General features: G+C 43.4%; 1 protein-coding gene across 1 annotated transcript; it reads right to left on the reverse strand.

The window, feature by feature from the left end:
* Positions 1–8066: 8066 nt before the first annotated feature.
* LOC124232397 (zinc finger protein 705A-like) lies at positions 8067–14601 on the reverse strand. Its single transcript, XM_046649363.1, has 5 exons — positions 13663–14601; positions 11582–11708; positions 10762–10854; positions 10160–10242; positions 8067–9711 (listed from the first exon to the last, which is right to left on the reverse strand). The coding sequence occupies exons 1-5, from the start codon at positions 13672–13674 to the stop codon at positions 9061–9063; spliced, it is 966 nt and encodes a 321-aa protein (XP_046505319.1). The 5' UTR covers positions 13675–14601; the 3' UTR covers positions 8067–9060.
* Positions 14602–14662: the final 61 nt, after the last annotated feature.

Raw genomic sequence — 14662 nt, forward strand, 5'->3', positions numbered from 1 at the left:
TCTCCTGCTTTCCAGCCGCTGCTCCTGTCTTCTCCCCACAATTCCACCCACCCAGAGCCTCTCTCACGGTCCAAGGAGAGCAGTGCACTCCTCCTTCCATCTTCAGCACCCCAGACTTGGTCTCCAGTTAGGGGACTGTTTTCAAGGAAGCTGCAAACAACCCAGGACTGGTCTTTGCAGGTGTTCTACTGATTTTCTTGAACTGTCTTAAAACTGGAAGCAAAGTCCTGGGAAGGGGAGCAGAGATGAGGGGGCTTCTAAATGAAGCCCCGCCAAGAGGTTATTGGTGGACTGGCTCTCTCCCAGCTCTCTACCCCATCCTGTGGGGACAGTTAACACAAGAAAGAGTTTTCTTAATGTCCCAGCAACGTGGCCCGGCTATGGCTGCTTTGTGTGTCCCTTGTCCTGGGAGCTTCTCTGCGGCTTCTCCACGCAGGTGAGGAACAGGGCAGAGGCAGCCAGGATGGAAGGGACTCCCCTGCCTGCTGGATCTAATCAGACAGGCGAAATGACACTGTCATTACTAACCACGTACTGTGTGGAAAGGACAATCACAAAGTCTAGGACATTGTAGGTATTCAATAAATGAGAGCTATTATCTGACAACACACACTCACGCACACAGTGAATTGTGCACACACACATACACACTGCTCTTTCTCTCTCTGAAGCACGAGTCAAGCCCAGGGCAGGGGCCCAGCACGGAGTGTGTTGCATGAGCCCACTGCTGTCAGGGAGCTGGGGAGTTGGTGAAACGCAGCAGGACTCAGATCTGTGTCCCCGGGAAGCCACCATGTGAGTGAGCCCCCTGCCCAGACGTCCTGCCCCCTGTGGGCTCTTTGGAGCTGGGCACTGGTAGGAAGGATGTGCGGAATCCTGTCTGCAGCCGGCACGGAGGGGTGACTCGGGGCTTCAAGAATCCACACTGATGACAGAGGAGAATGACTGATACACACGACATCCTTATGCTGAGTCAGAGTACACACTGTATGATTCAATGTGAAGTTCTAGAACAGGCAAAATGTACCCATGAGGTAGAAAAATCAGAACAGTGGTTGTCCTTCCTGATTCGATGTGGGGACTGACTGGGAAGGGGCGAGAGGGGGTTTTGTGGACATAAGGCTCATGGTCTACAACTCGAAGGGGCTTGGGTTCCACAGGTACACACACTTGTGAAAACTCATCACTTAAGAGATGTGCATTTGATAGGGTGCAATTTTTAGGTAAAATAAACTGTAATAATATTGAACTCTAGTACTACACACTCTGAATTATTCAGGGCACATGTTACCGATGTCTGTAACATTCCTTGAAATGGATTAAAATTAAGACGGGTTGATGGGAGGAGTATGAACACATGGACAGATACACATAAAGCAAGTACATTCAAATGTTAATGGTAGAATCAACACTGTGGGAATATGGGGTTAAATAAAAAATTATTTCATATTTCCCTTGTGTTTTGAAATTTTCATAATTAAATGTTGGGAGAAAAACTGCACGAGCCCCTTCCACTTTTGCCGTTTTTGGAAGACGCCAAGCAAAGGGACATGAATGTTCAGGGTAACTGGATCTGCTCAGAGGAGAAGCCTGTGAGGAGCAGGAGCCACACAGTGAGGAACCATTGCTCAGCATCTGTGGTTCCTCTAGGAATGCCAGAAACCTCTTGCCTTCAGAGTTCCCTGCCCCCAACTCCCTGGATGGGGGAGGCCTTCCTCACTCAGTCAGAGGCCAGCCAGGGGGCCCAGGATTGCGGACACGACCCTACGAAGGACACACTGCTGTCTGGGTGTGCCTGGTCAGGGAGATTATTCCACCGCAGGGGGAGACAGCCTTTGCGCTGGTGACACCTCGTGAATAATCCCTTAATGTGGACTCACATGCTTATTCTTCTGCTGTAGTGGAGAAGAAAATGCACCAAATACAGCTGTCAGTGGTGAGCACGCCTTTCTCTCATCCTCTTGCAGATCCAGAACTTCTGATGACAAGGCTCCCTAGGGCGCTGAGCTTTGTTCCAAAGATTGATCTACATTTTCCTCTCTGACTTGTGCTGCGTGCAGTGCGCCCTTGCTCTGATGCAGCTCTCTCAGTTGTCCATCCAGCCTCTGCCCATGTGAGCACTGTTCCATCTGGGAAGGGAAAGCTCTGCTCTTTCTCAACACTGTAAAAGTTCCTAGAAAGGTGTGGTAACTGCCCATTCCGGGGTTTTCTCTTTCTGCTCTGCTGTTCTGCCAGGATTCTCCACACAGTGCTCTCCTTCGCACCTACACTTCCATTCCCCTTGTCCACCCGAGTTCCCAAGGCTTTCTGGGATTTCCATAACAGTTTTCAGGGTCCCTGAGCTCACGATATTGCTCGGCCTTGTGATGTGCTTCCAGTTTTCACTTCCCCCTGACCACGTGGATTTTGGCATTTCCTTCCCGAACCCCAAGGGCTCATCTTGTTGATCTCTCCTTCTTGACCTGCCCCCAGGGTGAGGAAGGAGGATGCCGGCGGGAAGGTGAGGACTTGAGTCTGTGGTGAGACCCAGAGGAGGGGCGGGGCGGGCGGCCTCTTCAGCAGGGTGGACTCTGAGGGGGTCGGGAAAAAAGAGGTAGCAGAAGAGCGAGAGCGGAGAGCTTCCCTCCCAACAGACTCCATGCAGCTTCGGGTCCTGACGACCTGGCGTCTATCCTGCCCGTGCTGCCGCCCAGCCAATCCAGGCTGATGCTCAGGGTGCGTCTCAAGGAGGCATCTGTGACGTCATGCGGCTCCCCACCGTCTTGACATCCTTGGGAATTCCTCCTCAGCCCCGCCTGCCTCCCTCCTCCATCCCACTATCCGCCCTGTGCAGTCAGGAGGTGTCCCCAGTTCACTGGTGAATTCATTGGATCTGTCACGTCGCCAGCTGGAATGGGACAGGCCCAGAACACAGGGATCCCAGGCAAGGGCGCTGAGACAGCAGGGTCGCAATCCCAGCAGGGACTGCTTGACTCTGGGCTGGTCCTGCCCTCTCCTGTGGAGCCTCACCCCGCCCCTCCGAAGACCCGCCCCCTGCACGCGGACTGTGGTGTCTATGGTGACGGGAAGGAAGCCGGTTCTGAATTCCCTACTCCCTTCATTAGTTCATCAATCCCTTTATTGTCCATAAGTGTAGCAAACATTTCTCAGCTTGTCCTTCGTCAGCGTACATTACAGTATGGACTTTTGACCTTTATTTTGGCAACAAATATTTTATTTAGTCAAATTTGGCGCCATGTTTATGAACAGAAACACAGATTTTTGCATTGTCTGGGGAAGTTTCAGCTGGATCTTTTTTGTGTCAAAGAGAGAAATTAATGAGAATACTTCCTTGAATAAATCCCTTTAAATTTATTGCCCATCATTGTGGAGATGAATTTACTTAGGAAAAAACTAAGAAATTCTGAGAATGAAGGAGGTGAGACAATAGAAATCAGAGTTCCAGTTCTTATGTCCTAGCTCCTATGAATGAACATTGTCTCCACGGATTGAATAAACGATACAAGGAGAATTGTAAAGCACGTTTTACCCTGAGAAATGAACTAAGTTCCTGAAAGCCTTTCCATCAAGAAATATACCTATAATAGGAAAAGTTCAAATAAATTAAGGAGATAGAAACATTAACAGTTTTCTTTCTGTGAGCATCACTCACCGGAAGTGGCCCAAATGAAACCCACCCAGCTCCTCCCCTCCGTGATCTGAAGTCATCTTGAACCAAAATGGGGAGTACTAATGTCCACACCCTGTAAGGTGTAATGAAGTTGCTTTGGATCTGGGCTGCCTGAGTTTGAGACCCCGCCTGTTTAATCCCTCATCCAAGGGTCTAGGGTGTGTCTTCATTAAACGTTCTCTGTCTCCTTATCATCTGTATGTAGAAAGGATGGTAATGGGATCTGACTCACAGGGCTACTGTGAGATTAGTGAGGGGACCAAGTACAGCACTGAGAATAAGATCCGGTGCTGTGTTATCTATTTAAGGACCTATTCCAATTTTGACAGCAACCTTGAGGGGGAGGCCAGGTGCCTGAGGGTTGCTGTAAACATTCAATAAGATCACCTTTCAACCTTGTCCCCAACACAGACACAGATGAAATCAAGTTAATGTTGTCAATTTGCTGTTTTCTTTTCAACCTGAGGGGTGACTCAAGGGCCACAGGGATTTGTGAGTTTATTTTACATGAGAAAAAGAATGTCTTCAAGTAAATTACATCACCAGATAACCAGCCCCCAGCTGCCACTGACGCCCAGAAGTCAGATTGCCAGAGGGTTTATCTGCAGTGAAAGAAACACAGATTATCTCTTTGTTTCTCTAAAACTCCTCCTGCCAAATCCCTTAGCTCTGTAACGCCCCCTGCTCTCTTCTCTCCTTGAGGTGGATTTAAGAGAACCTGCCTTTTTGTTTTGGCCAATTTGAATAAAGCTTTCTCCATCTCCAAGCACAGATGTCTCAGTGATTGGCTCACTGCTCATCGGGCACATGAGTTTGAGATTAAGAGATCTGGTATCAAGGGTAGGTTTTATAATCTCGATTTGCAAAATGAGAGCCCTCTCCTTCAACTCATTTCGCTACATTTCTTCTTTTCCGAGGTGCCATTTGCGATATTCATTCCTATTTGTCCATCTCCCTCTTGTTAGGGGTGAAGAGGCAAATGAAATAATTCAACCAGGCTACCACTGCAGGTGTGTGATATTAGACTGAGCGTGTCCAATGGGGAGCAGCACAGAGAGTGTGAACAAATCTTCACTGAGAGCAGAACGGTGCAGCGGAAGCGAGCTGGGCTCCCAACTCAGAAGAAGAAGACTCTTTCTGCGTGTTTACAAGTGCTCAATTCTCTACCTAAAATCTAGCTGTTTCCACTTTTTGCCTACTACGAAAAATGCTACTTTGATGAGGGTTTTCTGTTTTTGTTTGGGCTTTTTTGTTTTGCTTTTGTTTTCATGTGCAGTGGGGAGGAAATGAGTGTGGAGGAGAATGTGGTGAAACTGGAACCCTTCTCCATTTCCAGTGGGAACGCAAAACTGTGCAGCCTCGGTGGAAAGCAGTCTGGCAGTTCCTCAATAAGTTAAGTATAGCATTGCCATAAGACCCAGCAGTTCCACTTCTATGTATATACCAAAAGAATTGAAAACAGGTGTTCAAACAAAAATATGGGCTTGAATATTCACAGCAGTGTTATTCACAACAGCCAAAAGGTGAAAACCACCAAATGTGCATCAACTGATAAAGGGATAAACACAAGTGGTACACCCATTCAGTAAAATATTATTCAGGCAATAAAAAGCAATAGATTATAGATGCATGCTATGACATGGATGAACCTTGAAAACATCAAGCTAAAGGAAAGAAGCCAGAGACAAAAGTTCATGTATTGTATGATTCCATATATATGAAGTATCCAGAACAAGCAAATCCAGAGACAGAAAGTAGATTATTGATTTTTAGGGGTTTAGGGAAGGAGGAATGTGGAGTGACTGCTTAACGGTTATGAGATTTCCCTTTATAGTGATGAAAATGTTTAGTACTAGAGATTATGGTTGCACACCATTTAATTGTACTTATTGCCACTGAATCCTACTCTATAAAATGCCTGAAAAGGTTAATTTGTGTGTGTGTGTGTGTGCTGAGGAAGATTCACCCTGAGCTAATATCTGTTGCCAATCTTCTACTTTGTGGTTGAGGAAGATTTGCCCTGAGCTACTGTCTGTGCCAATCTTGCACTATTTTGTATGTGGTCACCAACACAGCATGGCCATCAACGAGTAGGTCTGTTCCTGGGATATGAATGCGGGCCACCAAAGCCAAGCATGCCAAACTTAACCACTAGGCCATGGGTTGATCCCCTAAACTGGTTATTTTTATGTAAACTTTACCATAATAAAAAATTTCTCAAGTTGCACTATAAAGCCATCCTTCCCAAAGTCAAGCATTTTGACCTTTAATCTCCTTTTTCAAGAGTTTTAGATAAGAAATGTTTTACTAGTTTATGCATAATTCTTTGTATATCTTATTTAATAACATCTCCATTAAGATCTGTTGTCCACTTTTGAATTAGATTGTGTTTTTTATTGTTGTTGAGATGTAGGAGTTTTTAATATATTCTGTATGTTAATCCCTTATCAGATGTATGATTCAAAAATATTTTCTCCCATTTTGTGAGTTGCCTTTTCACTCTTTTGATAGTGTCCTTTGACAAAAACTTTTAATTTTAATGATGTCCAATTTATCTATTTTTCATTTTATTGTCTGTGCTTTTGGTGTTATATAAATCATTGCCAAATCTGTCATGAAATTTTCCATTTCCTAATAAGAGTTTTATAGTTTTAGCTGTTATCATTGATCCATTTTGAGTTAATTTTTGTATATTGTGCAAGGTAAGTGTCCATCTTCCTTCTTGTGCATGTGGAGATCCAGTTTTCCCAGCACCATTTAAGAAGACTGTCCTTTCCACATTGGATGGTCTTGGTACCTTATCACCATCCTTTTCCATTAATATACAGGATAGTTGGCTCAATTTCACTTAGAATTTCCAAAATTCTGGCACTAAAAGAATCGGAATACTTAAATTCAGTGATTCAGCAAGACAAACAGAAGGCATGCATGCCCTCCATATGAACACAAAGATCCCTGTGCTAGTCGTCGTTCAGGATTACAGCTAGAGTCAACTGGAGCTTGGGGGTAAATCATATTGTCTTAAGCAGATTAGATGTAATAATACAAACCAATTATATTTTTCAGCAATTATGAAATATTTCATATAAAAATGAGATAAGGAGGCATGGTATAACTAGATCTCAAGTTAATTTATAAATAAAATCTTCTTTATTTGCAAACACAAAGTGCCCCCTACCTGCAATAACAACCTGGTGTACACAGTATCAACTCATTAACAGTACTCATTACAACTCTACAACTCTAAAGGGACTAAGCTTCCTTCCACCTTAGAACTGAGGAAACTGAGTCACAGAAAGAGGTTTAGTAACAAGGGCTCATGGGCTGTGACAGGGGAAGTCAGAACCTGGGGTCTCTCTCCAGGTCTGAACTTCTAATCCCTAATTTGTTCCCTTTAAACATGGTTTGCACCTCCATGTGTCTCTCCCAGATGCAGCCCTTGCCTCTCCAGTCTGAGTACCAAGATGTTGAATTCTGGTTGCTCATCATCTTACACCTGACATGACTGTTTCCCCCCAGCTGCATAGTAGAATCACTTGTGGAGATTTTTGAAAATAGTGATGTATCAGTTTCACCCAGAGATGAACTGGCCTCAGGTTATGATTTTTGCATTGTGAGAGCTTGGGAAGAGCACAGATCATAAGTTATCTCTTGAGAGCACTTCCCCGTGAGTTTTAGGTTCAGTGTGGAAGTTTGTTGAAGGATAATTCATCTCCAAGTGCTAGGAGCAAAGCAGGGGAGACTGCCTCTTTGAAAACTTTTATTTTGTTGGGGAAGAGTACATTAACTTAATGATGGAGGTATGCGGTGTCTGATGGGTTAGGAGACTTTATCTGGCTGGAGTTTTCTTTTTAGGGCTGCTGTGGGGGGAGTACAGCAGTGGCTCTTTTTGGGGAACAAGCAGGAGCATAAATCAGGACTTACCAGAGTTAGATGTGGGATGGGGTCATGGCATGAACTCCTGCCCCTACTTAGTTCAACTCAGAGGCTTGGAAAAAAATCCAAGGCTTGTTCTTGGCCTGGGAGGGCAGAGCTGCCTGTCTCTCTGGCCCCCGTAGTTGCCTAGGGGCAGAGACAGGGCTGGAGACAACCCAGCGGTTTATATTAGAAGTCAAGAACACTGTCCCCAAGATGCAGCTAGGCCAGGGTCATAGCACACTGAGAAACCTGTCAAGCAGAATGAAGTCCCTGTTGTGTCACAACCAGGGCATGGACAGAGACAGCTGATGTTGGTGGGAAGTCAGAATGAACAGAGCTGAGCTATGTGGAAGGAGCTGTGGGAGAAAAGGGATTCTCAGATTTGGGCTGAATCGCTAACCCACATCCCAAGGAGTGCAGACCCAGATCAGTGTGTTCACAGCTGCATAAAGAAAACTAGAACTTCATCAACATATGAGACTTTTCAACAATGTTGTTTATTGTTTAAATATTTACAAGTAATAATCTATTAATTTCTTACAAAATTCTGTATTCAGTCATCCCAGATCGCTTTACTATCTTGTATTTATATGCCGAAGTTTTCCTATGAATATTTTCTCAAAATTCTGTATTATCTGTATGCTAAAAGACTCTGCAAGACTTTTTCTTTTCTCCTAGACTTGTTTTCTGATGTGAAATTCAGCTGCAGCTTTCTCCACTGTGATTTTAGGATTGCTGTCACTCAGTGTAGAACTTCACTGTTACCTGTGTATGAAATGAGTGATCTCTGAAGACTTTCCTTCTTTCAGGACCTTGAGAGTGTTTGGCATATCTGAATCCTCACATGGGCCATAAATGTCACTCTATAACTAAAGGGTTTCTCATGATTTCTCAGTGAATCACTTGTCTACAAATTACGGGTTTCTCATGATTTCTCATTGAATTGCCTCTTCAGTATGAAGTAGTTGATATTCCCAAAGAGGCTTCATCCTCCCACATCCTGTTTTAGTGTTTATTCTTTCACTGAGTTTTCCTGTGCTCACTATGCCTGGTACTTGGCTGCATATTTGTTCACAATGATTATAGACCTAGGAGTTCTCCCAAGTGGAGTCTGCTCATGTTGTTTAACGATAAATTATAAACGAGAGTATTCCCACACTGACCACAGACCCAGGGGTCCTCCCCGTGTGAGTCCTCTAGAGTGTTTAAAGTTTAGGGCTGTTGGTTAAAATATCTACATTCCTTATATTTACAGTGTGAGTTCTCTCAAGTCATCTATGGTCAGACCACTGACAGAAGGTTTTCTCACACATATGGATTCTCTTCCATATAAATTTGAGCATTGAAAGGATGACTGAAGGATCTTCCACATTGATTACAGTGTTTCTTCAATGTGTAAGTCCTCTGATGTGTTTCAATGTTAAAGCTATGATTGATGTTTCTTCTACATTCATTACAATCATAATACCATGTCATCTCAGGTCAGAATATTTACTGAGGGCATTCATGATTCTCTCTCCATTGTGGGTTCCCTCATGTCGTCTAAGGGCAGAACACTGACTGAAGGATTTCCCACACAGCTGACATTCATATGGTTTCTCTCCAGTGTGAGTTCTCTCATGTCGTCTAAGGGCAGAACATTTACTGAAGGCTTTCCCACATAGATGACACTCATATGGCTGCTCGCCAGTGTGCGTTCTCTCATGCTGTCTGAGGTTAGACGACTGACTGAAGGCTTTCCCACAGAGGTGACATTCATATGGTTTCTCTCCAGTGTGAGTTAGATTGTGTTTTCTAAGGTCAGAGCTTTGAATAAAGGCATTCCCGCAGATATGGCATTCGTACGGTTTCTCTCCAGTGTGAGTCATCTCATGTCGTCTAAGGCTAGAGCAGTTACTAAAGGCTTTCCCACACAGATGGCACTCACAGGATTTACCTCTAGAGAGAATCTGCTTATGTTGATTCAAGCATGACTGGTCACTAAGGGATTTTTGACACAGTTTGCTGATACAGGGTTTCTTTTCCATGTGAGTTAACGAATGTTGAGTCAACATGGAGCTATGAGTGAAATCTTCTCCCAAATCATTACGTTCAAAGGGATCCTCTGGAGTGTCAGATTTCTGCTTTAGGGAAGGAGATAAAAGGCTGTTAATGGCTTGCTCACATACATTCATTCATTCCTTTACATATGAATTCTAAACTTATCATTCAATGATAGCCTCCAATTAAACTATTTCCAATGCCATTTGCATACACATGTGTTACTCTCCTGCATACACAAAGATTTTCTCTTTTGTGGCGTAACAACTGCAGAACTTACAGATTAACTTTGAAGGCTTCAACATGTCTCAAAGACTAGGCATATGAGCAATGTTTATGCAGCTGTCCTTTCATTTCAGATTTCAGGTTATGGTTTTGAGATCCGAGTAATTACTTCACTAAATTGAAACTATCCAAGTTTTTTCTCATAAAGAGCTTAATCCCAACCTAACTCAGGCTACTGTGCTCAATTACTAACCTCCCACTGCCAGGTTTTTCACTGGACAACCTGGAAACACCCATGAAACTTACCATTGGCGTGTTTGCAGATGAGCCCTTCTTGCCGATATGCTGTGTGTCTATCATTTCTTGTTCTTTAAGGCCACTCTCCCTGCCTAAAACAATTGAAAAAAATAAATATTTAGAATGGCAGTAGGGGGATGAAAATGTTGAAAAGTACCAAAACCCATGTGAGTATGTTTCAAAAATTGACAATTCAATGGGGAATAATCTAGAAAGAAGAAAAACATTATAGGACATTGATAATTAGTAAAGATTTTCAGGACAGAAATATGAAAAAAGTAAAATGGAGGTAAGATGCTAGGTAGGTCAAGAGAGGGAAAACATTCAAAGGGGAGGATAGGGACAACAGCTATTATGTGAAAGTTTAACTTCAATAAGTACATGAATATTCCTTTCTCTAAAGCCAAAGACAATGGCAGGAGGACATGTGAATTGCAATTGACATATGCGAGGAATAATGACAACACCTGAACCATTCTGCTCCAATGTCTTCCACCTACATTTTAGAAAATGTCACTCACTTAACAAAATCTTGAGTTGGTATTTCTAAGAACGTGCTCAGTTACTGACAGGCACCTCCACGTACTGAAGCACAGGTCCCTGCTCCCTACCTGGACTCTGGCCTTGGAGAAAGCCTGTTCCTTCACTCCACAGCTCTTCTTGCTCCAAGTGGAAAATCACGTCTGATTTGCAATGCTGATACCCTGTTCATGCAACAAAGGCAGGTGGATTTTGAGTTCCAAGCTAATAACCTGCATTATCATCAAGTCCAAGACAGGCTACTGAGGAAGAATGCGGAGAACAGTGAAGTTCAGCTCAGGCAACAAAACTCTGAACAGAGAAAACACTGAAGGTGCTTCATCAGACCAGGAAGAAATCTGGGTTGTGTGTCCAAAATTGTGAGGACCTCTGGATGCTGATATCCATGCCCAAGTTCAAGGACAGAATGCAGAATCCTCAGTCTTTACAAAAATGAAGAAACTGAATGTCTCCACAGTGGGTTGAGTATTATTTTCAAACAGACGCAAATAAACATAAGCTGCACAAGAATAATCAAAGCTCCATTATCTTCACTCCTCTGGTCTCAAGCCTCAGCATAATGACTAGAGCAGGATAACTATTTAGAAAATATTTAATCAATTTATTCATGCATTCAAAAATATTCACTGAGATCCTAGTTTTGCTCTGAGTGTTAGAAACTGAGAAGCAAGAAAGATGTTAAATTGTGGTCAAGACTACATTCTAGGGTGACAAAGTAGATATGAATAAAATGCAAAGAAACCACTTTCTTTCATGTAGTTATAAGGTCTATGAAAGAATCAGGGCAGAGATTGGACTGCGTATGGAGAAGCTGTTCTAGATACTTGTTGACTGACTGAATGAATAAATACCTACCTACCTATCTATAAACATAAATCTTGACAGACTCACCCATGGAGACCAGATGACTGACGTTCTCCAGCATCACATCTCTGTACAGCTTTCTCTGGGATGTGTCCAGCAGGGCCCACTCTTCCTGGGTGAAGTCTATAGCTACATCTTCAAACGTCACTGATTCCTAAAACATCATGGATATTCTGGTTTAGACAGACCATTCCCCACCAATGTCTGGAGTGGGAGGGCTGAGATGACAGCACTGAAGAAGGGGCTGGAAGAGCTGGATATGTAGGAAGATCAAACTGAGTTTGGGGCTCCCATCAGTTCATTCTCAGTGTGAGCTGGCATCTGCCTTTCAGACACATCACAGAGAGACACACAGTCTGAATTAAGAAACCTTTATTATAAAGTAATATCACATGAAGTATGGTGTGGTATTCCCTGGAAATTTTCCAATCAACTGGTAATCACGACTTCCAGACATGTGATTATAAAATTTGCCCTTGAAAATTCATAACTAAAATTTTCTTTCTGATTAATGTCAAGTAACTTTACAGACTCATCACAAGGCAAACAATAACCTTGATTTGCCACATTTAAACCATGACTCCATGACTACGGTTACACTATTCCCACAGATAAACCTCAGATTCCTCAGCTATGAAATGGTTTAATAACCTGTTATCAGTGTTGACAGATCCAACGAACTAACGTACGAATGTATGTATTCATCCTATCTAAGTAAACATGTATTAAATGCAAGTTATTAGTCTACTACTCATTGAAATGTCCAAGAACCTTGAAGCAATCTCAGCATTCCTTAGAACTGAACAAGATTCATACAGCACTTAGTGTCATTAGTCTCTCTCAACTCTACAGCACTCAGGTGTTCAGAACTAACTGTAAGGTCAGATTGTACAGCAGCACAAGCCAGCGACCTCGGAGATGGCTGTACTGAAGGACAGTCCTAGCCTGACCATTCCTGTGGTACGAGGACTCCCATTCCCAATTTCCTCTGGGACCTCAAACACTAGTTACCGCTCTCTCTTGTCTTTTTTTTTTTAAAGATTGGCACATGGGCTAACATCTGTTGCCAATCTTTTTTTTTTTTCTGCTTTATCTCCCCAAACCCCCCTGTACACAGCTGTATATCTTACTTGCAGGTCCTTCTAGTTGTGGGATGTGGGACGCCACCTCAACGTGGCCTGACGAGCGGTGCCATGTCCGCACCCAGGATCTGAACCCTGGGCCGCCGCAGTGGAACGCACGAACTTAACCACTCGGCCATGGAGCCGGCCCCTCTCTTGTCTTTATCTTGTCTCTCTGCTAACGGATACAAGAAGCCTCTTGGTTGATTATTCTATCTAGTTCCTGAAAAATTCCCACAGCCTATTAAATCTTCCTTTACGCCTTCTCCTGAACGCACAGCCACACTTAAGGAAGTAATGCTCCTTGTACATTAACGCCAGTTACCAAATGCGAAAAGAAAGGTTACAAAAAAGGAAAATGCGTGACTGGGGACAAGAATAATAACGAGAATTTTAGTTATCTTTTTAAGAAGTTTCTAAAAGTGCAAATATGTTCTATCAAAATATTAAATTTAGAATAGGAAAAAAATAAATAAATGGCTCCTCGTGACTTCTGTGGCCTAAACTTTTCTCATGTTCCCTTCAACACATCAGAGTCCTCACCCAGGACCTGTAACACTGGATTAATTGAACTCACCTGATGAAATCACTGCCTCCCTGCTGGACTGTAATGTTCTGCTCCTCACTCATCTCTCTCATCTGCATTCACCACAACCCTTAGACCATGAGAGCCAATAACATGATTTATGAGTAAACTATTTCCAAATGAGGCTGTGGACTGAATTAGAGAAAGAAAACTTCTCTCATCTCTTCTGCAAATATACAACCTTAATGGAGGCTAAATGAGTGCCACATTAGGAAGGATATCAGTTATCAAGGAGATCCTGATCCATTATAAACATTCTTGTATCCTGGGGAAACTTCACTAGAGCTCAAATGCCTGAATGCCACCTGACTGCACTTAGAACATCCACACCAACAGGAAACACTTGCCCATCTAATGGCACTAGGATGTCACTTCAGTAGAAAGAGGCATTCCTTACTCACCAGTGGCTGCATTGTCAATAACTCAGTTGGAAGCTGTCTTTCTCTGGGTTTTCACTCACAGACAGTCCAAGCATTAAGCAGGCAAAGCTGAGGAAGGAGAAAGAAGCCATGAGACTCCAGTCCTGTGCACTGGACTGGACTGTCATGACCCACTTGTCATGTCCAGACCCAAACGACCTGGGTCTGACCCCCTGGCCTAATCAAAAAACATGCAGTGCCCTCTATGAGAAAGACACAGAGGACTCTCCTCCCCTCCCAGGGTCAATAGTAAGACGACTATGACTATAGTTGATAATAAAAAACACAGAAATACAGCTATCTTATGGATAAGAACATCAAAAGTATTGAGTTTTATATGCTAATTAGCCTATAGCATCCAGCCTTACGCAATCCCTCTGTGACTGAAGCAGGGCGATCCCTGACTCATGCCACATGGAGATTTTGGTTTCCACCTGTAGGAAAACACTGTGGAATCTCTCAGGTTTCCTTATTCTTGCCTTATGCACTAGCAGCGGTCCTCCAACATCCACGGCAGCCCTCTGGAGCCTCACTCCCTTCCTGCTCTCCCTCAGTCCTGACGTTTAGATCTGTCCCCCATGGACCTGGATATCAAGCAACCAAGAATCTATTGTATGATGGTGTTAATTAATTCAAGGATTTATTCCATTTGGAGGGGTCAATGGTACCCACCCTGCCAGTCCAGTCCTTAAGATCCCCTGCATGAGAAAGTAGCAGGAGTATAGGAGTCATAACATTACTCTCATGTATGTCTCAATCCTCTAGGTCAAGGACACTCAGATAATAGGGAGTGGCTGGGGTTTAGGAGAAAATCTAGATGCTCCGTCTGATGGTTTAGCCAAGTGGTAGTTGAAATCCTCCAAATCGGGTTCTGTATTAATCTTCATTAGCTGCAACATCCCTGGGTTTCAGTATTTACCAACACACAGGTATATGTATATGTACATGCATATATATGTATATACACAGAGAGAAAGCATTT

Source organism: Equus quagga, unplaced genomic scaffold (assembly GCF_021613505.1).
Source record: "Equus quagga isolate Etosha38 unplaced genomic scaffold, UCLA_HA_Equagga_1.0 HiC_scaffold_5568_RagTag, whole genome shotgun sequence".
Lineage (NCBI taxonomy): Eukaryota > Metazoa > Chordata > Mammalia > Perissodactyla > Equidae > Equus > Equus quagga.

What these genes read in the sequence shown, in the direction of transcription:
- LOC124232397 (XM_046649363.1), bottom strand. An exon ending in TCTCCAAGGCCAGAGTCCAG is followed by an intron (nt 10,243 to 10,761) that starts GTAGGGAGCAGG and finishes CAATTGTTTTAG; the next exon opens with GCAGGGAGAGTGGCCTTAAA. An exon ending in CATCTGCAAACACGCCAATG is followed by an intron (nt 9,712 to 10,159) that starts GTAAGTTTCATG and finishes CCTTCCCTAAAG; the next exon opens with CAGAAATCTGACACTCCAGA.